A 27133-nucleotide genomic window follows, 5' to 3' on the forward strand; every position below is an offset into this window, starting at 1 on the left:
AGAGAGAGATGCTCAATTCCACTTCTTGTTGACCATCTCAACCAACGGCGCCCCCTTTCCCTCCTCCCTCTTTGTTTCCCTCTCCTCGGCTGCCCTCCAGATCTGCATCCGGATCCCGCAAGAAGAGGAGGCACAGGTGAGACCCAACAGTGTGGATTCCTTTCCACCCGGCTCCTTCCTTCCGCAGATAATGCTTGCTGGGATCTCCCTCCTCCCCAAGCCTGATTGGCTGGTGCACTGACTTCTGCTGGCCCAACCCCACAGCTGTTGGCCAAACTCCCACATCGAAACCTGAACTGGCACCCATCCCTTCTCCCTTTGAATTGTACTTGGCAACACCAGTCAGGAGAACCTCATGTCAAGGCAGGTTTCATGCCTGCTTGTTCAGAGTTCAGAGGAAAGGGAAGGGGATTGTAAGCCGCTTTGAGACTCCTGGTAGAGAAAAGTGGCATATAAGAACTAACTCTTCTTCTTCTGTGAAATCATGACGGGGGATGTGTACAGTGCAGTTTTCCTTTATACGTCAGTTGAGTGATTCTCCCATTAAATTCAAGACACGTACTGCAGAAAGCAGGAGTGAAACCAAATATTTCCCCTCCCCACCCCCTCCAGGCCTTCATTGGCCATTGACATGACCATATTATGGCCATATCACCTGGCACATTTTAAAAATATATCTAAAATTATTTAACTCCCACCCATTTGGGAATCCCCTCCAGGGCCATCAAGAAACCCCAGGGTTTCACAAACCCCTGCTTGGAAAAGCCTTCTCCAGGGTCTCAGGCAGACCTTTCCCATCCCATGGCCTTTTTAAACTGGAGAGGCTGGGAATTGAACCTGGGATACTCTGCATGCAAAGCAGAAGCTCCTTCGCTGAACCTTGGCCCTAGTCCAGCCTTTTTCAACCTTTTGACCGTGGAGGAACCCCTGAAACATTTTCCAGGCTTCGAGGAACCCCGGAAATGTTGTCATGCCCCTTCAGAGAAAAGGGTTCAGAAGTAAGATGCGGGAGCCAGCCAATCTATCGAGCGATCATTTACAGTTTCCACTGAAAAGACAGAGACTAGGCCTGTGGAGCAACAGAGGAAGTGGGCACCAGGGACGTCTGGCGATGTCAGTGGTCATCCAAATTTCTGGGAGAGGCTGCGTAACCCCTGGGGAGCTCTCACGTAACTGGAACCTCGGTTGGGAATCCCTGCCAAGGCCACGGACTGGATACACGATTGTTCACGGTAACTTGTGAACTGGGCTGCTTGCTCCCAAGTGTGGGGATACATCCAGTTCTCCCAGCCTGCCCCCTGCAGCATCCTCTTGATTCATCTCAACTCAGGAAAGAAATCTATCAGCCCAAAATGGCAAAGAATAAGCTCCAAATCTTGGCCCTCTTCCGAGGATCTTCGTTCCCCCCCTGCAGAGAAACCCCGAGACCTGGCACCCCTAGGGAGGGTGGATACACCCATGTTAAAAGGCAACGAGGACGGTGATGATTTCCCCTGTGCCTGGGTGCTGTTTCTTGCTCTTTTTTTTCTGCCTGTTCAGTTTTCCGCTGTCTCGTAGGTCCAGAAGTCCCAAGAGCAAACGGAAAGAGAAAAACAAAAACCGTAAAAGGTGAGCTTCGAAAAACTATCCTGTAGCCCTGAAACTGGCTCATGATTCAGTCACATGGAATAGAAGGGCAATGAATATTTAATCTGGCTTTCCCCTCGGTGATGCCTCCTTTTCTGCCCTGTGTTTTAATGGTGGGTTTCAGGGTTTTTTCATACACGTGTTTTTGCTTCATTTTCATGGTTTTCTTTGCTCCCAATGGCTTTTAGGATGAGTTTTGATTATGTGCTCAGTTTTTAATTTGTTAGTTGCCTCGGTGGCCCTAGGGGGGGCATGCATTTTGTCAATAAATATTTGTAAATAAGTAGTATGGAACATGGGGACACTAGACCTGTGCCTATTCTGCACGACTGCCAAAGTCTGTTGGCTTTTTATCAGCTGTCTTCCATACTTTACACAGCAAGTCAAATCATATAAGTCTCTTCTTGGAGGTTCTCTTGGAAGAGAATCATAGAGTTGGAAGGGACCTCCAGGGTCATCTAGTCCAACCCTGTGCACAATGTAGGAACTCATAACTACCTGCCTACCCACAAGGACCCCAATTTCATGCCCAAGTAATCCCCATCACCAAAAATCTCCAGAATCCAGCCTGGCCTGGAGGGAATTCACCTGGTGAGCAATTCCCTGGGCATGCATATCAAGTTATGGATCTCGGGTGGAACTGATTGCATCCCTGTTTGCAACCATTCATTCCCTATACTGAAATTTTGTGACTGCAGGCAGTATGATAGAAAACATCTGGAGGCCTGCACTTTCTGCCCTCAAATTGCCTTGCTGGGTGGCCTTTCCACCTGGTTGATGAGTGATGGGTTTGGGGCTAAGAACATCTGTCCTCTGCATACTTTCAGTGGCAAAGCCACCGCTAATCAGTGGTGGACAGCTGCCCCAGTAGCTCTGCAAGCATCATTCTTTTGTTCTTAATTTTGTTTAATGATTTGGTACATTTTATTCCCATCTTTCCTCCAAGGAGCTCAGGGTGGCCCATGCCATTCGTCATCTCCCCCCTCCCTATCAATTTTATCCTCCCTGTTTTGGCTGAGAGACAGCCACTGGTCCAAGGCCACCGAATGCCTTTCATGACACAGTGGGGATTCGAAACCAGCAGTGCTTTCACAGAGGCTTACCAATGCACTTTCCATCCCCTTCCAATGCACTTTCCATCCCCTTCCAATGCACTTTCGGGATCGTTCACAAGTAGGTAGCCATGTCTGGCCCAGTAAAAATGCATTGGATGTGGATTGAGTGCAATATTCAGCCATGTGTGGAAGCTGGTCTCCCAGATTCTTGCCCTACACTGTAATCACCACCCCAGCTGTCTGTGAAGTGATGGACAAATAATAAATACTTCAGAGTTTTCATACCAGGCAGCCTAGGCATTGGTTCTTGGTCAGCTATTTCATGCTCCTCCTCCCCTCCCACACCTGGGCGGGATGTTCTCTTCTAGGTCACACAGTGAATCATCTGCCCAGCGGTCCCACAGGCACAGCAGCTGCAGTTCCCGGAGCGCCTCCCTCTCTTCGGGTTACAGCAACTGCAAATCAACAAGTCGGTAGGTCACAAGAGCCTCTGCTTTGGCTTTGGCTTTGTAGAATCATAGAATCAGCAAGGAGCCATCTAGTCCAGTGGTGGCCAAACTGGCTCTTCAGATGTCCATGGCCAATTGTAGGGGCTCATGGGAATTGTAGGCCATGGACATCTGGAGAGCCACAGTTTGGCCACTGCTGATCTAATCCAATCTTCTGCAGTGGGCAAGGGTACCAGGGTAAGGGGTAGGGAAAGTGGCATGCTATGCTCTGATGGGATGGGAGGCCACCAAGGCAAGACAGTGGCAAGCCACCTCTGCTTCTCGCTTCCCTCAAAGCCTCTGGTTGGGGTTGCTGTAAGTCAGCTGCGACTTGCCAGAACTTTACACATTAGGGAAAGGTTAGGCCCCCTTCGACTGACTTCTCTTGGCCCCTTCCCCTTTCAGACTGAGCTCCAAGTACAGAGAGGATGGCCAGAAGGCCAACAGCCATCGGTCCAGCCGGAGTCCCTCCTCTTCTTGCACCGGCCACAGCCGATCAGCTACGCCTCACCAAAACGGACACAAGGGCAGCACCCAGAATGGCCGCCATAGCCACGGTGCCCTATCGGAGAAACAACAGGAGGTACGGATGCTTCTGTTTCATTCTGGTTTCACCCTACCCTGGTCTTCCTTCCAGTAATAGCCTGCCCCAGTCTCACATTTCAATTACCAACTTAATAGACATTTTGCTCCAGGTATGAGAGATGAAACTGGTTCTGTTACTACACAAAAGGATGGATGGATTGGGGGGGGGTTCTTCTTCCATCCCTCTGCCCCTCCCTCTCTCTGCCTATCATAAACTGATAGGCAACATCTGGTAACAGCTGGGCATTTCCATGAGATGTGCTGCAAGAAGAGGTGGAAAATAGCATCCATGGGGGAAGGAAGCACTTCTGAGAGATCCCTCTTCAACCATGGGGAAAGGGAGCACTTCTGAGAGGCTTAACTTCATCCATGGGGGAAGGAAGGACTTCTGAGAGGCTTGTCTTCATCCATGGTGGAAGGGAGCACTTCTGAGAGGCTTCACCAATGACCTGTTCCATATTTTGATGGGCAAGGTTGATTCTCATTCAAAGACAGCAACTAGTTTTTTGCAGGTAGGCCTCTGAGAAGAGACTGAGGAGAAGATGGACCACGCGTTCTGTTCCCCAAATGCCCTGCTGCTAAGTTCTGACAGATGTCACCCCTTTTAACAATTTGTGGTTGGCAAACAGAGAGAAGCAGAAGGCTTGTGTAGGTGGTCAGATTTGGCTCAGGGGCCTCCCTACTTTAATCTAAAGAAATGGAGCATCTGAAGGAGGGACTGGTAGAGCATGGGTTTTGAGAAGGCCCCAGGTTCTGTCTCTGGCACCTCAAGTCAAAGAATCTCAAGGGATGGGTAATGCCTGAGACCTTGGAGAATTGCTGCCAGTCGAAACAGCTGGTTTAGTGATCTGATTCTGTATAAAGCAGCTCCCTATTTTTGTACATTCAGCTATAGTGTCTGGTTAAACTTTTTTTTTGCAGGAGTTTGCCATGCTCTAAAAAACCCCATGAAACCTGTTCCATGAGCAAAGTGGTAGTGGGACCAAACACACACACAACTGCGAGCCCTGCAGGCAGTCTTGCCTGTATCATACCACCTTCAGTTCCTGAAAAGCTGTTTTCCATCTCCAGTCTTGGTACTGTCTTTGATTGTTACCCAGGGGAGCCACGGTTAGCGTTGTGGTCATGCGCCACTTGGGAGAGCTCCTAAGGATGTCAAGTGAGACTCAAGTGGAGCTCAGCTGCTGCTTGAGTCATCTAGCATCTGTCAGGTGATTCCTGGCAGCAGGTGGCCTCTTAAGCAGAGAGTCACACCTTTTATGTCCATTAAAGTCAATAGGTGAGTATGACTCTGCTTAGGATGGCCCTGCAAGTGTTATAGCTGGATAGCAAAATCAGGGTTTCAGGACCATGGAGAGCTCCCAGGTAACATACACATTGCTCTGGCTAGGGTTCTGGGGTCTACTGATCACTTAACTGGCAAAGCTAACCTGCACAATGACTACTCACTGTCCCCATTAGCTAAGAGCTATTTATTTGCTCCATTTATACTCAACCTTTCTTCCCAAAGTTGCTTACAGTGTTCCCTCCTCCTCTGTTTTATCCCCCTCAATAACCCTGTGAGGCAGGTGAGCCTGAAGGTATGTGATTGACCCAAGGTCACCCAGCAGATGGGATTTGAATATCAGTCTCCCAGACCCTAACCACTATACCACTCTAGCAGAAATCTAACTGATCAGAGCCTTGGCTTAGAGCCTAGCCCTCCAGGATGCAGCGCTTCTGTCTGTGACTTCATTGCTGACTGTTTTCAAGGAAGCAAGAGGTGGGTGCGGCAGCTGGGTTATGGATTCTAGCCCTTCTTTTCAGGAATCTGAATCCCTGGCGCCAGGGGCAGATCCTTGTGTTGACATTCTCCTCTGGCTGACCTTCAGGGCTCTTCCTTGCTCCATACCTCAAGCCAACTCGTGATCTGCTAGAGGCATGCTGACCCGCATGTGCAGAGCTCCTCCTGTCCTTTTCTTCTTAGAATCACTGGCACCTGGTGACCAGCACCTGCCCATGCCCATGCCCAGATGCACAACCCAGATTTTCCATTGAGAAACCTAGTACCGGATCAGGGATGGCCAAACTGTGGCTCTCCAGATGTCCATGGATTACAATTCCCATGTGCCCCTACCAGCACTTGCACATAGCACGCGCTGTCAGGGGCTCATGGGAACTGTAGTCCATGGGCATCTGGAGAGCCCCAGTTTGGCCACCCCTGCCCCAGATACATTTTGCTTGATGAATTCTAAGCAAGGCCTAGGCAGGTTCTGTTTCAACACCTTTGGCATTCCTTATCCAATTCACTTCACCGCCCTGCCCTCCATTCGCACCCAAATCCCTCAGTGTCTTGAAGGTCAGAACATCCCTACACAGGAACTTAATTTACATCTCCCTCCAATTCCGCACAGCTTCATTCTTCTGAGGTGGGGGGGAGGGCTTATTTCAACATGTGCCCCTCTTTAAAAAAGAAACAATAATAGACATCTATGTTTATTGTGATCTTAACAACAGTCTTCCCCTTTCTTTTTCACATCCCAAACCCTTGCCATTTTTTCTTCCATTTATCTCATTATCTGTTCCCGCTTTCTGTGATGTTCTCTGCCCCCCAGGTCAAAAAGGTGATTCCCTATCTGTGTGACAAAAGTGAATGGCCAGGGCATGAATTAATTCCGGCGGTGAAAATCTCTTGTGGTTTTAAAGTAGCCATATGCAGAGGAAGCGGTTGTGTCCCAGAATTATGTCCTGCCCTGGCCTTGCCTTTTTTCCAGTCAGGCTCCTTTTAGTCTGGTTACGTCAGTCTGGTTAATATGGAGATGTGCACCAGAATTACCAGGCCGCTGAAAAATCTACCTGTTGAACCTCTGCATGGGTCTCTGCACTGGCCTTGCCTTTTTCCAGTTCTGCCAATATCTCTGTCTCGGCTGTGCTCGGACCCCTCAATGATTCCCAATACAAAAACTGCCTGTCTAGGGTGGAGGCTGCCCATTGCAACTCTGCATGAATCCCCAATCTGGGCATATGTTCTTCCAGGCAGGAGCCATGCCCAGATACGGAACTCGTTTAGAAAAAGACCAGGTGGGCTCCTCTGATGGAAAAATGCTTCTTAACCAGCCCCTTTCAGGTGGAGTCCCAGCATACGCAACGAGTTTTAATTTGGGGATGGGGGTGGAAGTCTGCCTCGGCTCTCAGAATTGGTGGGAAACACTGGTTTAGACGAAATGTCTCTTGGCGAGAGCCGGAACCCCCTCTTCTTGTCCCCCCAACTTGCCCCACGACAATACTGAACAAACAACACTTAACAAAATCCCTTTTGTTAACCAGCATGGCCTCTACTCTTTTTTTTATTTTTAATTCCAATCTGTGTTTTTCTTTAGCCTCCCGTTCGAAAAGCGGTAATATAAAATTCCATTTCTTTGCTTGGCAGAAGCAGGGAAAGGGGAGGGCGGGGAGGTGAAAATGGATGTGCCTTTTTTCGTTCCCCCATCGCTCTGTCCGATTTTCCCCCTTTTGTAATGTACAGAAATGCAAACTCTTCTTCCACCCCCCTTTTTTTTCTTCTGTTCTTGTCATGTGGATCTAGAGGGTTTTTTTCTCTTTTTTTGGACATTTCTTTTTTTCGTTGTGTGTGCGTGCGTGTGTGTGTTACTGTGGAATCCCCCTGGCCAACTGTAATCAATGCACAGACATCTTCTCTGGACTTCTGTCAAAACCATCCCTTGTTTGTTTCAACCTCACATTTAAAAGGGAAGGCACCTGAACTAACTTCTTTGTTAAAAGAAATTAGCAAATTCCTACCTATCTATCACATTTTTACCCTACCTGGCTTCCAGGGAGGCCAATATGTATTCATCTCCTGAGAGCAGAGGTCATAAAATTCGACTTTTCTCATGATGTCATAATCCTGGTCATCCTTGAAATCCAAGGGGGAAAGATTCAGGAAAGACAAAAGGAACGGCTTCTTTGCATAGCATGTAGTTCAGCTGATGCTACCTGCCCTGTGGCTTTTAAATTTTTGAACTGTAGAACTCGCTGCTCCAGGGCGTGGTGACGGCTGCAAACTCAGAAGGCTTTTATTTATTCATTCATTCGAATATTTTTTTTGAGTCACCACTCACCCAAAGGGTCTCATGGTGACTTAGAACATTTAAATCAATAGCAGGGGTAGTCAGACTGCGGCCCACCAGATGTCCGTGGACTACAATTCCCATGAGCCCCTGCCAGCAAATGCAATATGAGTTTGAATGCTGGCAGGGGCTCATGGGAATTGTAGTCCACGGACATCTGGAGGGCCGCAGTTTGACTACCCCTGGGTTAAAGACAACATAATAACAAATGACAAATATAAGGACATCAGGGGCTAATATGCTGGTGGACCCTAGCCCACCTGGCCTCAGTCAGGGCCAGGGCCTTTTCAATCTGTCAGAATATGCTTCCTGCAGAGATCCAAACCCTGCCAGAACGACCTAAGTTCCGCAGGGCCTGTAAAATGGCATTCTCTCCTGGGGTTTTCAAGGGAAGGGGTGCATAAGAGAGGTGGTCTGCCATTGCCTTCCCCTGGACTTCCTTGATGGGCTCTTATCCAAGTCCTAACTGTGGCCAGAGCTGCTTAGCGAAAATCCTAGAAGGTTCGTTTGCTTCTTTCCGGAGCTGAGTGACTTCATTATGTATGCTTCGCAGCACCAAATTAAACAGACCGAGATGCCTATTTTCTCTCCCCAGAAGAAAAACCAACTCAGATTGCAGTTGTGATAAACTCAGGAAAAAAGTTGACTTCCCTTTTAAATGTAGAATCTCAATTTTCATTCCATCTTTTCATGCCAATTGGCTTCCTTTATGGCTCTCCCTTTCTTTTTCTGTCTCTTCCCCTCTGGCCTTCTCCCTCCTTCCCTCTCTCTCTCTCTCTCTCTCTCTTTCTCTCTCTCTCTTTCATGTGCACACTTTACAATTTCTCCCTTATTCAGTGGGGCCACCCCCTGTAGCCTATTCCCAACACAAACAGAATCCCAAATCTTGACATTTTCTGCCTCCATTTGCTGCTTCTCTTGCATGCTCTCTGGGACTTTTTTTTTCTTTTAAAATTTTTAAGTGTTACATAGAAACTTTTTTTTTTACTTCTTTTGTTTTATTTTCCAAGGGCTGCTGCTATTTAGGCAAGTGTTTTTTAAAAATAATAAAATAAAATAATTTGCCTTGAATGACCAAGGCAAAGCTGGCTTGAAAGGGACAAAAAAAATCAACAACAAAGCAAAGTTTTATTAGCAAAGAGGTCTGAAGCACATTACTAAAGAGTCATTGTCTTTTTCCCATTCTGCCCTCCAAATGTTTTCTTTTTTTTATTATTGCATTCCTGACCAATTTGAAGGTAGGTATTTGTCTCCCTCCGCACGTTCACTTCTGCAGATCAGCCTGTTGAAAAGCACAGTAGTTTGATTAAATGTTATTTTTTTCTATCTTTCTACCTCTCTCCCTCTCTCTCAATCTATCTCTTTCTCTCTCTCTCTCTCTCTCCTTCTTTACGCTTGTCTCTTTTTGGTGGCTCTGTACAATTTTTATTGTAATTTTTTTTTTACAGTTAGCTACAAAGTCATGCTTTTCTCTTTCTTTTCTTTTTTCCCCATGTAAATTGATTTTTTCCTTTCCAATTTTTTTCCTTGTTCTGTTGTTAGAATGCATTTCTGTGTGTTTTCAGCTCTTCGATTTTTCGTGTTATGTTTCCATAAATGGTACAATTATGTCCCGCTGATTTGATTTCCTCTGTGTGGTTTCTATTATGATTATTATTCTTTTTAACATAGCCAGATGACATAACAAAGCCAACTTAATTATCACTGTCATGGAATAATTTAATGAAGGGATAATTGGTTGGTTTATTTTTAAATCTCCTTCTTCGGTTCTTTGTGGGTTTAGTGGCTTCAAGATCTGCAGGGGACATGGGGGGTGGGGAGGTTCCAGTTTGAGGTACTATTGAACTTTTTTTTATGGTGAACAAAATCCAACTTGTGTCAGGGGCTCCATTGTTTAGGCCAAGACCCCCAAGGAATTCCAAGGGAAACTAAAAGAGGTTTGCATGGCCACCCTACCCATGTTTACGAAGAAGCCGTGTCCCACCTCATTCAATGGCACTTACTCCCGAATAAGCATGTACAGGTTTGTATCCTGTACACAAAACAAATTACTAGTCTGCTCCATCTCCAGTAAGATAATCCTGTGGAGGAGGTTATCTGGGCAAACCTCTGAAGAAAATTTAAGAGAAATGAAAAGAGAATCTAGCAGGTCTTCCAAATTGTGTATCATGAGAGAATGGCTCTGAAAAACAAGCACATCAAAGCTTCCCATCTGCCCAAAGTCATAGAATCATAAAATCATAGAATCATAGAATCATAGAGTTGGAAGGGGCCATACCGGCCATCTAGTCCAACCCCCTGCTCAACACAGGATCAGCCCAAAGCATCCTAAGGTCCTCGATCTCGTCAGTCTTCTTGGGGTGGAGATTCACCCCTCCCCAAATGTTGCTAATATACAAACGTTAGCATGTGACTAACCACACATCCCTGGTGCTTTACTCAGTATCTGGAAAGAGAAAATCCTCAACAACAAAGAACTCTTAGTTCTTTTTCAGACTCCAGGCCAGTTTAATTCAGAACTCCAGCATTTCGGAAGGGAATGCTGATGAGGAGAACTGCCCCATCACCAATTCCAAAAAATGATGGAGCCTGGTGTCCATCTCCGCCAGTAAAGTCCACTTGATCACACTTTCTTCCAGTAGGAGCCATCTATTATTCAGTCTGACTCCCAGTATAGTCTCCAGTCTTAAAGGTCATTCTCTTCTGCTACATTGTCTTCTGTAGGTCACAATACGGAGAAAAAAGGGGCCTTAATCCCCTCTCTCCCTGACACTGTGAACAAGAATGATGGACTGGGCAGGTTTCTTCTCCACGTCCTCATTACCATTGGCCTGTCACAGTTCACGCCCAGGAAGCAGTTGGCTGAGATCTTCAGAATAAGGCACCTACCCCATAGGCAGCCAAAGAAGAGGGAGAAAAATCTTGATCCTAGAGTTGAAGCTGAACAGAAGTCTTTGGATCACTGGTAAATTCTGGGGTCTAAAAGGTTTGCTTCTATGTAGCATCCGGGTGAAATATTCATATTCCAAAAGGAAGCATGGATGGATGGATGGATGGATGGATGGATGGATGGATGGATGGGCAGGTGCGCGGGCAGGCATACAGGTGGACAGGCGGGCAGATAGATATTGGATGGATATATAGATGGGTGGATGGATATATGGATGGGTGGATGGACAGATAGATGATGGATGGAAGGAAAGAAGGAAGAAAAAAGATAGATAAATAGACAAACAGGCAGAGAGATGGATGTTGGTTAGCTGGTTGGTTGGTTGGTTGGTTGATGGTTGGTTGGTTGGTTGGTTGGCTGGTTGGTTGGTTGGTTGGTAGGACAGACAGACAGACAGACAGGTAGGCAGGCAGGCAGGCAGGCAGGCAGGCAGGTAGACAGATGATGGATGGATGGATGGATGGATGGATGGATGGATGATGGATGGAACGAAAGAAGGAAGGAAAGTGATTGATAGACAGATGGATGAATGGATATTGGTTGGATGGATAGATAAATAGATAGATGATGGATGGATCCAAATGGATCCAGAGCTCCACTGAGGCCTCTAGCCCGCAGTGTATCTTTGATGAAGTCAAGAAGTCTAAACTTCTGAACCTCTCTGCCATGATCACCACTCAGAGGTGGGAATCACTGATCCAAAAGGTCCAGTTCACACCTATGCCCAAGGTGTCTGAAGTCACCAGGCACCATGAAAACAACATCTCCCATGATGCACTTCCTCATTATTCTCCTAGTATGGATGGGCTGTCATTGCTGCCCAGCCACTTCACACTGCGTTTTTTGGAAAGAAATCTTTATTTGTAAATATAGAAGAATACACGATCCTGCAATGCTGACATTGATACTAAAGGACAGGATGATTAACGACCTCTCAGAACAAGAGTTTAGGAAATGCAAAGAGTGGAATGTGACTTCTCAGAAGTGGGTGGGGCAGGAAAGGACACCTGGAGGGCTCTTGAGATGTCAAGAACAAGCCTTGTTGGATAGTCCATTCCTTAGGAATCTAGGGAGAATACTGTTGAATTATCAGGCACCTGGTCCAATAGCCAAGTAATTAATCTGGTTCCCCCCCCCCCCCCAATTAAAATTCAGAACAAGGAAGTGGTCAGCCCGCCCCTATGTCGATTACTTTGTCCTTTGAACCTCTGCTCAAGAACATCAACACAATCCATCAGTCAGGTCTTCTCCAGAGAAGCATCATTGGGGGCTGGGACAGTCTAGAAGAGGTCACAGTGCATGCTTGGCATGGGGAAGACACCAAGTTCAAACCCCTTGGCTCCCTATGCCCCTTCTGGCATGGACCGGGCTCTTTTCCCCAGGCCTTCCCACTAGTGAAGAGAGCCAGTTCCAAAAACCATGATGATAATGCTGCAAGGTAGTTTTGGTGGTGGAAATGTGAATAATGTAGACCAAGATACTGATTTCCTTTTGTTTTTTATTCATGCTGAAGCCTCCATAGAGTGTCTTGCCGGTAGGTATATGCATACTCTGGAAGGCTTGCGAACTCTCTTCAGATGTAGCTGGGAATGCTTCAAATGGGGAAATCGGGCCACTCACTAGATTGAGCCAACCAACCCCCCCCCCCCTTGTGCTTTTGCGGATGGGTCACCAATTGCCTGGCTGGACTTGATCCTGCCTCTGATCAGTGTCCCTTGACCAAACTGTGGTGGGCCATAAACTGGAAGGCTTCTGTTTTGCAGCTGTTGGCCCTTGAGGGCCATCCTGAGATTAAGAATGTTCAGCTTCCAGGGGGCGCCTGAAATTCTCCTAGGATTGCTGCTGGTCTTCAGGTTTCACAACCCCTGGAAGAGATGGCCCCTTGGGAGGGCAGGCTATATAGCATCATCTCCACTGAGCACATTACCCTCTGCAAATCCCACCGTCCCCAAGCATCAGCCCCCCCTCCCAAAAAACAAATTCCAGACCTGATGTGGCTACCCTATTTGAGAGTTAAGCAATCCATGTTTCATTATGCCAATGGGAATTCAAATGATTTGCACGTTGGTGGGCTTAGGGGAGAGGGGAAAAGGCTGGGGAGGAGGCCAGAGAAGGCTGTGACACTCTCGTTTCTTGCCCAAGCTCCTAAAGCTATCCCAATCCATCCCTGATACTCCAGTTCTACATATTCCAAGTCTCCTTCTTTACCAGCAAGGGTTGCATTATTCTGATATGTGATCTGAGAAAATTCTGTGGTAATGGAAGATCTGGGGAGGAAAGAATGCCTTTTAAAAGTTACGTTAAAGGTGTACACTAAAATGGCATTAGCACTGTCGTTTCGGGAGTCTTCGTGCTTTCCTCCGTGCCTCTAGAAAACTAAGTCTCCAAATGGCAGGAGGAGGGAGGAGAAAGGCACCCTTGTTCTAGTGCACAGGTATGTATTTAAATGTAGCAAAAAACCCCCAACCGGTAACAGTTAGGACCTACAAAGTTTGAATGTCTCTATTGCTGTTAACATTATATTGCAAATCGGTATGCTATGCACGGTGTGAACCAATAGCCAGGTCCATTTCGGCATGCACTAATATAAGGAAACACAACCTTGAAAACTTTGGGCAGCCTTTGGAAGACGGCTAATGACTGAAAACAAAACATCTTCTTTCAGTAAGTGACTCTGATACTTTACAGTTCTTACTTTGGAGCTTTTATTGGCTGCAGTGCATATTTTATAAGTGCTAAGAACTGGTGCGTGTTAAAACCAGACCTTTGAAGAAAGCCCTACAAGGACCAAAATGCATTGCTCTATGGGCAGGACATATGTTTTTAATGCCTATAGTTGCTGTTTTTTTAATTGTGCACAATGAAAGTAATATAATTTTAACAACAATACAGACATTCACAACCTTTGTAGGTCCTAACTGTTACCAGTTGGGTTTTTTTGGTTCCAGTTCCAGTCCACCCCCCCTTTTGGGGGGGGTTATGTATTAAATGTGCATGCCTGAATGCTAAGGCCAATTGTAGTGTGCAGCCTCCCAAATGGCAGACTGTCAGTGCATTGTGAGAGTAAGTATGTTGTCAACTATTCTTTTTTTTCCGAGTAAAAAGAACTAATATAGTGGTCAGCAGTTTTTAACAGGGAGGGGGGTCATGTAGTGATCCTTGGCTTGAGAATAGGGTGTACAAAAACATACATATCCCTGTTTTCATCTGCAAAGCGTTACACAATGTGCAATTCAGTGCGCTAGTTTGGCTGACACATGATACTGAATGTTTTGAGATGCAGATATGGTAAAATACAGAGGAAAGAAATAAAGGCCCTTGGGAGGGGGGGGGGCTAGTATCTCAAATAGAAGAAAACAAATGATGAGAAGAGACCATACCAATGTTCTATGTTTTGATCATGGGTATGTGTAGGGATGGGCACAAACCACATTTTTACAGTCTGTTTCAGTTCAGGGTTCGAAGCTGAACCATAAACTGAACCATGGACCAATACAGGCCGAGAGGTTGGTTCATGAACCAAACCGGTTCGTAGTGATTCATCATTCCTGTGTTCTGCTTCCCACCATTTTCCCCGGGGAGAACCCCTGCTTTCTGCTCCTTGTGAAAAGTGGCAGCGAGCGGAAAGCAGAGGTTTAAATGGCTTCAAGCCATTTACTGTCCTTACTTTTGGTGGGGAGCAGAAAGCTGACGTTTAAATGGCTCCAAGCCATTTACTGTCCCTACTTTTGGTGGGGAGCAGAAAGCCGGGGTTTAAATGGCTCCAAGCCATTTAGTGTCCCTACTTTTGGTGGGGAGCAGAAAGCTGGGGTTTAAATGCCTCCAAGCCATTTACTGTCCCTACTTTTGGTGGGGAGCAGAAAGCTGGGGTTGAAATAACTCAGCTATTTAAACCTCTTCTTTCTGCACCCTGCTGCTTTGCACTCAGAACCATTTAACCCCCTGCTTTCTGCTCTTCACAAACCACCATGAACAGTCTTAAAATATGTGGAAGTTTGTTGCAGCTCTTCAGTAGAACCACCCAATTTATTATGAACTTACACATGTGAGCTGGTTCATGCTCATCCCTAGGTATGTTTAGTCTTAAGCAATACATGCATAGTTCTTTGCTGATTGCATCTGAATTCTGAGACAGGCATGAATTCTGGAAAGTAAAATTTAACAGACTTACACTGCCACATTTCTGCCGGTCATGCAGAGGGCTGAACTTGACATGGAAATCTTCCCTTCTCCCCTTGATCATGATGAATCTTTCTTAGCTACAGTCAGCATCTGAAAATTTTAACATGTATTGTCAGTATTCTGACGTGCCAATTTCTTCACCACAAGGTGAATTTCCATTATTTTGGGTATGGAAGCGAAGATTCTTACAGCGTTGTCCAATTATCATCTTGTCAAATCTTTGAATCCCGTTCTGTTATCCATTTTGCAAGAAATGTGACGAGGGATGAGTGAATTTCCCCCCCTTTCATTTCTTAGTTGCAAGGAGAATTTCTAAAATTGAATTGGGAGTTAGATTGTATGGAGTCTGCTGCAGTTTTCTTTTCCTTCCCTTTGTTGGCATCTTTTCTTCTCCCCTCTGATTACCAACGTGCACCCACAAAACCTCTGCAAAAACATGATCTGCGACATGATCATTCATACAATGGCCTCTTCGTGTGCAATGTTTTACAGACCTGTGTGGGTAAAACACCATGCACAATAAATCTTTTTACAAACATACACAGAATAATATCAAGATTGCTGCTGCTTCTTTCTTTCTTTCTTTCTTTCTTTCTTTCTTTCTTTCTTTCTTTCTTTCTTTCTTTCTTTCTTTCTTTCTTTCTTGCAGCATTTATCAGTGAATATATAACATTGATAAGGGGAGGAGCAAAGATGCAGGTGATTGAAAAGACACAAATGCTGTGACCAAATGCACAGGCACAATGCATGCATTTTGGATAGTCCATTCCTTATGAATCCAGGGAGAACACTGTTGAATTATCAGGCACCTGGTCCAATAGCCAAGTAATTAATTTGGTTCCCCCCACCCTGGTTAAAATTCAGAACAAGGAAGTGGTCAGCCTGCCCCTATGTCGATTGCTTTGTCCTTTGACCCTCTGCCCAAGAACATCAACAAAATAAGATGTTGGGTTTTAGATTTACAAGCCACTAAAAGCTTGCACTCTGCATCACGTTCAGAATGTTTTTTAAAAAGCAGAACAATAGAGGATTTCCAAAGGCTTCAGTGCCACTTCAAAAACAAGACCAACTCATTTGGGATTACGGATGTGCACCCGAAACAAAACTGGTAGCCCTTAAAACTGATGTTCCCGAATAATTGCTGAATATTTCCTGAAATATTCGGGACCTGGGCCTATTCTGCACACAATAGATAATGCACTTTCAATGCACTATAGAAGTAGATTTTCCAGTTCTGCACAGGAAAATCCAGCTGCCAAAGCACATTGAAAGTGCATTATCCTATGTGTGCAGAACGGGCCCTGGACACCAGTTTTCTGGGAATCCTGAATGCTGTTCAGAATACCTGAATCTATCAGGAAAAATCTGTTAAGGTTTTTTGGGATATGTATTTGGGCTGGTGTTCCATGACAAAAGGTGAAATGTAGATTAGGATAATGACAAAAGCATGCCTAGATTCTGTAGTATGGGTTGATTTTGCCTGCTTTTGGTTACTGTGTAAGAATTCATGCTGATGATGGAACTTGGAGAAGCTTTTAGGGTGGAGGCCAGAGGCAAAGACAGAGGTATTTTGATCAAAGGATGTAGCAGTTATTGTGTGGCTTTGGGGGCAGACCAGAGACATGTAGCAAAACAACAAGGCAGGAATATAGTTTGGATCCAAAGGAAATCTGAATCTTAAATCGGTTCTCCTATTGTAAGTTTGCTTGCAACCTTTAAATATATGTCTTTTTAGGCCAGGTTTGTGAAACATTCCTAATTTGGTATACTGAATATACAGGGACATTTTTTGGGGGGGAGGAATCTTAATGGTGGGTTTTAGATTTACAAGCCACTAAAAGACAGAAAAGAGCCTCTTGTGGCGCAGAGTGATAAGGCAGCCGTCTGAAAGCTTTGCCCATGAGGCTGGAAGTTCAATCCCAGCAGCCGGCTCAAGGTTGACTCAGCCTTCCATCCTTCCGAGGTCGGTAAAATGAGTACCCAGCTTGCTGGGGGGTAAACGGTAATGACTGGGGAAGGCACTGGCAAACCACCCCGTATTGAGTCTGCCATGAAAACGCTAGAGGGTGTCACCCCAAGGGTCAGACATGACTCAGTGCTTGCACAGGGGATACCTTTACCTTTAAAAGACAGAAAATGTGCCTCAGATACATGGGATTTTAAAAATACACTGATGAACATCATGCCCCTTAGATACAACTTAAGGTTATATGTTTCCGTCTCCTTTGAATAGCAAAATATAAGCTGGTTTGAAGGGAGATGTTGAACCTTATTCCATAAAAACAATCTGGTGAGATGGTATAAACCTGTGTGTCTGGGCCAGAAAGTCTTAGACTACATTTTAAGAAGTCTAGTTAGGAGTCTACCCCCATGACACACCTGTTTTCCATGTGTAGAGGACATAAGAACACAAGCTTTTGCTTACGTTCTCACCTGTAGTATGAAGTAGTGCAGCCCAGTTTATGGGAATGTGGTGTCCATCCATTTATTGCCAGGTCAGGCTTTATATGTACATGCAATGGGCATCTGGGTCAACTTGTGTTTGATATGATGCCCAAATACCAGAAAATGAGGTCTGTATCATGTCCATGCTCACTGAATTGTGCTGCCCCTGTTGCCAGCAGACATCTCCCTACCATCTTGGGCATTCAGAATTTTCAGCTGTCAAAGTATCTGCCCCCCCACAATGAAAATTCCTCTTCTGTTGACATATGGCAGCCATCTTAACAGTGCTTGCTTTCTCATTGTATCTCCTCAAGATGTCCACCATGACAAGACAACAGATAGCAGGGGTTAAGAGAAAGTGGGATGGTTCAGATCTGATTCAGAAACAGGTCTGAAGACTGAATGGCAGTCATAGCATAGCATAGATTTTTTTGGGGGGGGGAATAATCTCTGCAAGCATTTCCAAATCGGAAGCCGGGTGGGGTTCCTAGCAATCATTTTCTCATCGTAACAAAAAATTGCTGTTATTCTAATCTATGGTGGACTTTTCTTGCAGCTTGTATGGGTACCCCCCCTCCCAGATTCTGGGATGTTTCCCACAAGGAGGCTGAAAGGGGATTAATATGACCTACCAGTTTATTCCGAGCAAGTTGCTAGAGTTTGAGATGATAGTGGTCCTTTTCAAAGGCGACAGGGAACAAAGAGGACCCGGTGGGTCTAGCATAGGAAGGAATTGGGTGGCTTTGTCCTGGAGATGAGATGAAAGCTGCCAAATGGGCAGGGGCCAAGCAGCAACTGGCAGTATTTCAGTGGAACCTAATGAAATCAGGTTGTGGGTGGATCCTGGCAAATCTGGTTTATCAGTCCCTTATCCTGGTTGGACCAGCAAAAAATTATAACAGTAATGATAATTAACAGAAGGTTGGCTCCATAAATTTACTGTAGCAGCCTAGGAATCTTCCTGTTTCCTGGCTGGCATGCTTTGTAAAATCCTTCCGTGATTGCATTCTGGTGGGGGTCAAACCAAGGCATTTTTGAGTAATCCAAAGACGTCCCAATTCTTGGGCTCTCCCTGGCAAGAAAAGGTGGAAGGGCTGCCCTTTTGTGAACCCGATTGATCACCGGCAGGCCATAGGAGGAAAGGGTGGTTTTGGTTTGTTTTTTTTTTTTATTTCTCTCCTCTCTCTCTTTCTCTCTGTCTCTCTCTTCTCTCTCTCTCTTGCATTTTTGTCAATCTAATGATGCACTTATATTGCCCGCTTTTCCCTTCTCTTCATACCTTACCTACTAAAGGAGGAAATGCCACTTTCTTGGTAAGTGGATGTTAACCAAGAGGGACTTAAAAAAAAAAAAGTGGAAATTTAACAAAACAGAATATAAAATGAATTGAAAAAAAAAGAGAAAGAGATTAGAGCGTTCATGGAGACTCTGCACAAAGCTAAGACATTCGAAACCCAGGAAAGAATTCAGAAACATTTATTTTTTTTCCTTTTCTTTGGTTTCAGTAATGATGATATTTGTGGAGTTTTCTTTTGCTTTCCACTTTATGATTTCTCCCCCACTCCTGACCCTTTCCCCTCCCCCCTCACCATGATCCCGTTTTCCCATGATCCCGTTTTCCCATGATCCCGTTTTCCCATAATTCTCTCCTTTGTTTGCCTCCTTGATTGGCTAACCGAAAAAGGAGACCCTCATGATCCGAGCCCACGTGCCCCACTTTGTATCCACCCCATAATACTGCCCCGTCCGCCAATATCTCCCTCTCCCCTTTCTCTTTCTGTTTTGTTCCCCCCCCCCTCCCCGATCAATCTGGGATTTAAAACGTAGCCTTCATTTTTTTCCCCCTTCAAGGTGCCATATTTGAACTCTCCCTCCCCGTTTCATTTTGCTTTCATTTTGTTTTTCTTTTCTGTTTTGCATGCCAAAGATTTGCATGAGCTGCGTTGTGTAAGAACGAGAGGGTGACCAGGGAAGCAAGGTGCAGAGTAGTTTTCTGTGTAGCCTGCCTTATTGAACCATTGTGCATTGCCGTTGTGAACTGCGGTTTCCTCCCTGACGGGGAGGAGGTCCTCTTTATTTTTTTTAAAACAAAACCCTTCTCCTTTCCTTCTTTCTTTCTTTCTTTCTTTCTTTCCCCTTTCCTTCTCTGCCCCCTTTTCTGTCTTTCTTTCCCCCAGAGGTTGGATTCGGCATCACCTTCGCCCAGGGTGCACATCAAGGCGGAAGCGCCATCCCCGCACGCCAAAGCCGGCAGGGGGAGCAAACATGGCCTCAAGAACCCACGGCGGTCCGCGTCACCGGGGAGGTGCTTGGGTGGAGAGAAGCACTTTCACAGGCGTCGATCCAGATCTGCTTCGATGTACAAGCACAAAGGGCGTGGCAGAGCAAAGGTCTCTGGGCCCAAGGACTCCCCACGTTCTGTCAGCCAAACAGGCTACAGCAGTGACTCGGAGGGGTCCACCAGCTCGCATCCGTACCACGCAGCAGCCGGGGCAGAGAAGAACCATGGGGTGCACCTGAAAACGTAAGCAGCAAGGGGTGAGGGGGGGGGTTTCCAATACACTCTTTGTGGATTGTGCGGACTGTCTTCACGATTCTGGTTGCTTTGCTCTTTTGCCTTGTGAGTGTTCCCAGACTGGCTTATTCCCATGATTGTGCTCTTTCATTATTTTAATGTTTGTACCCCATTTCCCTCCTCGGTAGGGGGCTCAACCTGACCTGGATGGCTCGGCTGAGCCCAAACTCATCAAATCTATGGAAGCTAAGCAGGGCTGGCCCCAGCTAGTCTCTGGATGGGAGTTTGCCAAGGAATACCGGGGTTGTGACATGCAGCCAGGCAAATGCCAAACCACCCTTGAACTGCTCCTGCCTTGAAAACTCCACCAGGGGTCGCCATGAGTCAGCTGCGACTTGGTGGCACTTTCCAGCACCACCACCAGGGGGCTCATTTTGCAAGAGAAACACCAAAATATAATTTAGGCAAACTGTAAAAATGAACCAATCTGAGCCAATCTTGGATCCCCCTCCCCCATCCAAGTTCAGTCTGGGCTTTGGGTCTCACCCTGTTGCTCCTGTTGCCATCCAGCTTGGAGGGGAGAGAAGAACTTCATTCTGCAACATTAAAGGGGGGAGGGGGCTGCTGATCCTCACCTCCCCCCCCCATTTAGCTTGGGGAGGGCTTTTGACCGACAAGCCCCTTTGTGTTTGACAATGGTTCGAGCCATTTGACGCAATCTGGACATATTCCTGATCAGCTCACTGTCCGATCATGAGTCTCATTCAAGGTCAGTTCTCTCTCCGACGGGTTCACCAAGAAATTTGTGGCAGACTAATCTCGGCCTCTCACCTCTTTCAGGGCAAAGGAAAGGCATCATCGAGGCAGACCTCGCAGCTGCTCCCCACCCCCAGCCAAACACGCCAGGCACAATTCTGGGCGAAGGAAGAGCCTGTCACGTAGCAGCACTTGGAGTTCCAGTAGGTCACCATCCAAATCACGGTCTCGGTCCCGGGAGAAGCGATCAGCACGCAGCAGGACTCGGTCTGGATCACAGAAAAAGAACACAAGCAGCAGGTGAGGGGAACACAATTCTTGGCTACAGTGCTGCAGGCAGAGCGTTCTTTTGGGAATGTGCAATTAATCTGGAAAGGCGAGTGTCCATCATCACAGACACCGCTTTGATTCTGAGGCTCATTCAGCTGCAGTTCTGAGGCTCATCCAGCTGCAATTCCGAGACTCAATCCATTCAGCCGTGATTCTGAGGCTCCTGAATGGATTCTGAGGCTCATTCAGCTGCGTTTCTGTGGCTCATCCAGTTGCAATTCTGAGCCTCATCCAGCTGTGATTCTGAGCCTCATTCAGCTGCAATTCTGAGGCTCATTCAGCTGTGATTCTGAGCCTCATTCAGCTGCAATTCTGAGGCTCATTCAGCTGCGATTCTGAGCCTCATTCAGCTGCAATTCTGAGGCTCATTCAGCTGCGATTCTGAGCCTCATTCAGCTGCAATTCTGAGGCTCATTCAGCTGCGATTCTGAGCCTCATTCAGCTGCAATTCTGAGGCTCATTCAGCTGCGATTCTGAGCCTCATTCAGCTGCAATTCTGAGGCTCATTCAGCTGCGATTCTGAGCCTCATTCAGCTGCAATTCTGAGGCTCATTCAGCTGCGATTCTGAGCCTCATTCAGCTGCAATTCTGAGGCTCATTCAGCTGCGATTCTGAGCCTCATTCAGCTGCAATTCTGAGGCTCATTCAGCTGCGATTCTGAGCCTCATTCAGCTGCAATTCTGAGGCTCATTCAGCTGTGATTCTGAGCCTCATTCAGCTGCAATTCTGAGCCTCATCCAGCTGTGATTCTGAGCCTCATTCAGCTGCAATTCTGAGGCTCATTCAGCTGCGATTCTGAGCCTCATTCAGCTGCAATTCTGAGGCTCATTCAGCTGTGATTCTGAGCCTCATTCAGCTGCAATTCTGAGCCTCATCCAGCTGTGATTCTGAGCCTCATTCAGCTGCAATTCTGAGGCTCATTCAGCTGCGATTCTGAGACTTATTCAGCTGAGGCTCATTCAGCTGCGATGCAGACCATTGACTCAGGGAATGGCACAGAAAGGTTGTGCCGGGAGAGGGGCATTTCTTCTAACAGGTGACTGATTTTGTTCTTGAAGTACCTCTCGCTTTCCTCACTTTCATAATTCAGCCTGTATTAAACCGTGCTGATTCATTCACTGAGAGGGAAGGCAGCCCTGTCTAGTGAGCCCTTGCTATCCAGATCCCAGAAGCAAAGTGGGGTCAATTCTTGGATGGGAAACCACCAAGGAAGACTCTGCAGAGGACAGCCATGACCAACCACGTCTGCTCCTCACTCGTCTTGAAAGCCCCTTGCCGGGTTTGCCAGAAGTCAGCTGCAACTTATTTATTTATATTTATTTACTGCATTTTTATACTGCCTCTCTCCCATAATGGACCTGACAATAATTGCACGTGTAATCAGGGACCTGACAAATCAGTTTAATTGATGGATAATCAACTAAAAGCTCATTGGTCGGCGAACAGCTTTTTAAAATGAAGCATCTTCCATGAGTAACACCCAGACCCATGTCGGTCTTGTGTGTCTATTCTCAGACGAAGGCAGCAGACCCAGTCTTAACAGACCTGGCAGTCTTCAAGCAAAGGTTGGAGACACACTTTTCTTGGATGCTTTAGGATTCTTAGGGCTGATCCTGCGTAGAGCAGGGGGTTGGACTAGATGGCCTGTGTGGCCCCTTCCATGATTCTATGATTCTATGATTCTATGATTCTATGATTCTATGATTCATAAAACATTAAGATTTTAAAATATATGGGGGGGGAGAATAAAATTAGTCAGTATAAAAAAGTTAAAGGTGTTTTGTTTCCTTATGGCAAGCTTGAATCGCGTAAGCACAAAATTTAGCTGTTCGCAGATACACAAATACCTCTTCGGTCCTGGCCCCTACCTGGTGGGACGAGCTCCCGGACGAGCTGCGGGCCCTGTCAGGACTCTCTGAGTTCCGCAGGGCCTGCAAAACAGAGCTCTTCCGCCAGATGTTTGGTTGAGGCCGGGTGGGTACCCTGGGGCATTAGAGCTGGTCCTCGCCCCCTCCCCCAGGCTCCTACTGCAGTGGTAGACTGTGCTAGGGGCCTATTTCCTTCTCCCAGCCGGTACATATTCATGTACATCTTAAGACCGATGTCCGGAATATGGGAAGCAATGTTTAAAGTTATTAGTATACTGCCATCTTGCATCTGTATTTATACTTTATATCAGGGGTAGTCAAACTGCGGCCCTCCAGATGTCCATGGACTACAATCCCCATGAGCCCCTGCCAGCGAACGCTGGCAGGGGCTCATGGGGATTGTAGTCCATGGACATCTGGAGGGCCGCAGTTTGACTACCCCTGCTTTATATTGGCTTACCGTTCTATCGGGAGTATTTTAATTGGTACTGTTTTTTTGTGAGCCCGTTCCTGGGAGTGGCGGTATAGAAACACAATAAATACATGATAAATAGAAGGCTGTTTTTCGCACAGAGAGAAGGACAACGAGGCGCGAACCCGGCACAGCGACACCGAGCCGAACCGTGCCCGGCGTCGCTCCAGAAGCTACTCCCCCATTCGAAAGAGAAGGCGGGACTCCCCCAGCTTCATGGAGCCCAGAAGAATCACGAGGTAAGCCGTGGAACCAAGACCGGGTAATCGAGAACGCCCCTGAAACACCCGGGAGAAAATCCGGTGGACGAGAATTCGGGGCGCCGTCCTTTTTTCATTAACGCCGCCAACCTTTCCTTTTCCATCCACTCTCAAGGTTCCTCCTGGAGAAACGTCAAGCGGAGCCTATAGCGGCCAGGGGCCGGGTTACCATGGTAACCTTGCCTCCCATCAGGACCCTGCTGTGTCTCCTTGCATCCGCAACTTTGTGAGGCTTTGTGGAGCTATATTTTGTTTGTCTCTCTCTCTGTCTCTGTCAGTCTCACTCACTAATGACCCGGTGGCGATATGGGCCAGAGAAGGAGGCAAGGGGGTCTTCGGAGGGGCTGGAGAGAGATTCTGGCTGGTGGCACGGGCTGGTAGGGAGACTGTAGTTAGGAGATTTGGATTTGGCACCGAACAATGGGTGGCTTGATGACGGCGAAGGAGGCCCTTCTTCTTCTTCCTCTCTTCCGAATCTCCATCACCCACCATCGCAGTCTTTCATAACTCTCCACCTTCACATTTCACTGTCATAGGGATTGGATTTTAACCCAGTGCGGACATAGGAGACAAGTGTGGCGGTTCTCCATGCACGGTGCACTCCCGCACCAAGCACAGGTCTCTCTGGTGGACTCTGACACACCTTCTGGGAGAAGGGAGAAGAGAGGGCGGGGTGTCGGTGCAAGCACAAATTGAAGGCGATCACTTCTTTCTAAATCCATCCAAGCCAACAGGTTTGATAAAAGATGGTGGACTGAGCTGTCAGACTAAAGCAAGGCAGGAAGGGGACAGGAGTAGTTCGTTGTCAGCTGCCTTGGCACATTAACCCTGGATTCCTTCCTGGTCTCCCATCCAAGTACGAAGCAGGGCCAACTTTGCTTAGCTTTGTGGTCTGACAAGATAGCCCTGGCTTGGGCTATCCAGGCCAGGGCCAGTGGGGTTTAGAACAGGGGTAGTCAAACTGCGGCCCTCCAGATGTCCATGGACTACAATTCCCTGGAGCTCCTGCAGCAAATGCTGGCAGGGGCTCCTGGGAATCGTAGTCCATGGACATCTGGAGGGCCGCAGTTTGGCTACCCCTGGTTTAGAAGGATGTAAATCAACTTAACATTGTGCTGCCAGCCTATCTAATCACTCATCTGCCGAGGAAACAGCAGGATTTGGGGGGGGGGGGTGTTGGTTCTTTTATGGCTGGGGGGTGCTTCGGGCAACTCTTGCTAACTAACCCCTAATTTCTCTTTTCCTGCAGCTGCAGTTCTCCAGTGTCTCAAGCAAAAACACCACTGCTATTAACCCTTTCATGCTCTGTTGTTTTAGCTGGCTAATCCAGGACTAATGCCCTGAAGGGTGGCTGCTTTAGCACTGAAGGGGGAGGCTGGTGTGGCTTGTGGGGGAATCCACAGCTGGCCAGCGGGACCCATTCCCATTTCACAAGGTTTTCAGTTTGGATCGTGTTCTCACTTGCTCGAGTAAAGCACAAATCAATTTTTAACTGGTCCATTCCCATTCAACCTGGCAAGTAAAAAAGACGGGGCTTGGGAAATTTCAGTTTAAAACAAGTTAAGATTTGGCAACGCACCTTCCCAAAATGTGAGTTTTCAAACTTGGTGATTTGGACATTTTGCTCTAGGTGAGGATTCTCCTCCCACCTGGATACCGAGCGGTAAAAAAATTAGCAAAAGAGAAATAAATGCAGTGAAAGGATGTGAGCGGCATGTAGTTGGCTCGATGTCTGTTTGCCACGGTAGTATTCAAGGGCCAGAATGTTTTGCTTTCCCTTGTCCTGGCAAAACAGATGCAGCCTTAAGAGTAGCGGTGGTCTATTGACCCACGTACCTTATTCAAGGCACCCATTTAAATCCATATGAATTCCTTAACTTTTCCACTATCTCTTGCCAATTTGATTTGAAATTATACACACCTTTTGACACCTTTTGACCCCCACCGGCTCATTCCCACTCGCAGTGCCAAAGCCAAAACCCCCATGTCTAAACGCCGTGCAAATCCCACCGCTGCCACCTGGCGCTAACTGAGATTTCTCTTTCTGCCCGCAGTGCCCGCAAGCGTCCGATCCCCTACTACCGACCCAGCCCGTCATCTTCTAGCTCGCTGAGCAGCTATTCCTACAGCCGCAGCCGCAGTTACGACAGCTACAGCCACAGCCGCAGCCGGACGCGCAGCCGCAGCCGCAGCCCAAGCTACAACAGCTGCAGCAGCTCCGAAAGCACCGGCTTTTGAGCCCCGACACTTGGGTTGCTGGAGAACCTGGACATTGCTCTCCCCCCAACCCAGTCTCTTCCCCAGGCATGCCCTACTTCAATCCAGGGTTCCTAGGCCCATCCAACACCAATCTCTTTGTCCTTTCTCCGTCTCATCCAGAGCCTTCTCGTTGTGTCTCTGGAGGGGCTGGATGTCTCCCGCCAGTCAGGGGTGGGGGATCGCTGATCCAACCTCTGGGATCAGGAAATCCACAGGAAGGGCCCGACAGGGAAGAGCCCGCTGATTCACCCATGAAAAGAACACAGCATCCTAGGAGACGGGAAAACTCTGCTTGCAAGTGCAAGATCTTAGCAAATATCAGTGAAGGATCATCTCAAGATGTTCCCAATAAGGACATGGGGATCGAGGTGATAAAAGTGGGGGAAAGGACAATCCCCCCTCCCTCAATTTCTTGGCAAATATCATTCAAGGGTCATCTCAAGACATTCCCAATAAGGACATGAGAATCTAGCTGATAAAGGTGGGGAGAGGCATGATTCTCCTCCCTTTCTACTGGCAAAAATTTTGGGAGGGATTATGGGGTGGAAACACACGTATGGGTAGATGAGACACACAGAGCAAATGAACAAACGTAGACTCTAATCATGGAACTTTGGACTCCAGGAAAGAACAGAGGATCATCTTGGGCTTTCTCCCCCTCCTTTCCTGAACAAACAGCTCACCGAAGCTACTTCCATGGGCTTTCATTGTTATTTATTTATTTGATTATTTATTTATTTTACTCCAGCACTTCCCGGGGAAACCCATGTTTAATTTATTTCGAGGCTGGCAAAGAGTTGGGGTTCGTGTGTGTGTGAATTTTCTCGAGAATAAGTCATGCAACTGAGTTGCTAGGCTGAGACTGGGGTATGTAAGGTATGATGGACAGATGGGAACAAGGAAGGAAGGAAGGAAGGAAGGAAGGAAGGAAGGAAGGAAGGAAGGAAGGAAGGAAGGAAGGAAGGAAGGAAGGAAGGAAGGAAGGAAGGAAGGAAGAAAGAAAGAAAGAAAGAAAGAAAGAAAGAAAGAAAGAAAGAAAGAAAGAAAGAAAGAAAGAAAGAAAGAAAGAAAGAAAGAAAGAAAGAAAGAAAAAAGAGAAGGCACAGAGGAAGGAAGGAAGGAAGGAAGGAAGGAAGGAAGGAAGGAAGGAAGGAAGGAAGGAAGAAAGAAGAAAGAAAGAAAGAAAGAAAGAAAGAAAGAAAGAAAGAAAGAAAGAAGAAAGAAAGAAAGAAA

The 27133-nt window shown here is 46.8% G+C and overlaps 1 protein-coding gene and 1 long non-coding RNA gene across 2 annotated transcripts in view; one reads left to right on the forward strand and one right to left on the reverse strand.

Moving 5' to 3' along the window:
* The window catches only part of SRRM3 (serine/arginine repetitive matrix 3), a 98689-nt gene extending 71798 nt beyond the window's left edge, over window positions 1-26891 (forward strand). Inside the window, exons 9-16 of the mRNA XM_077311420.1 lie at window positions 101-136; window positions 1558-1608; window positions 3050-3154; window positions 3575-3752; window positions 19618-19964; window positions 20796-21011; window positions 23483-23620; window positions 25696-26891. Of these exons, the coding sequence (XP_077167535.1) occupies window positions 101-136; window positions 1558-1608; window positions 3050-3154; window positions 3575-3752; window positions 19618-19964; window positions 20796-21011; window positions 23483-23620; window positions 25696-25879 (1255 nt within the window). The 3' untranslated portion in view covers window positions 25880-26891. The remainder of the gene's footprint in view (window positions 1-100; window positions 137-1557; window positions 1609-3049; window positions 3155-3574; window positions 3753-19617; window positions 19965-20795; window positions 21012-23482; window positions 23621-25695) is intronic.
* The window catches only part of LOC143824294 (uncharacterized), a 27513-nt gene continuing 9354 nt past the window's right edge, over window positions 8975-27133 (reverse strand). The window contains exons 2-3 of the long non-coding RNA XR_013226747.1: window positions 14985-15085; window positions 8975-9145 (exon numbers count right to left, since the gene is read on the reverse strand). This is a non-coding gene — a long non-coding RNA (uncharacterized LOC143824294). The remainder of the gene's footprint in view (window positions 9146-14984; window positions 15086-27133) is intronic.

This window comes from Paroedura picta, chromosome 15 (genome assembly GCF_049243985.1).
Source record: "Paroedura picta isolate Pp20150507F chromosome 15, Ppicta_v3.0, whole genome shotgun sequence".
Lineage (NCBI taxonomy): Eukaryota > Metazoa > Chordata > Lepidosauria > Squamata > Gekkonidae > Paroedura > Paroedura picta.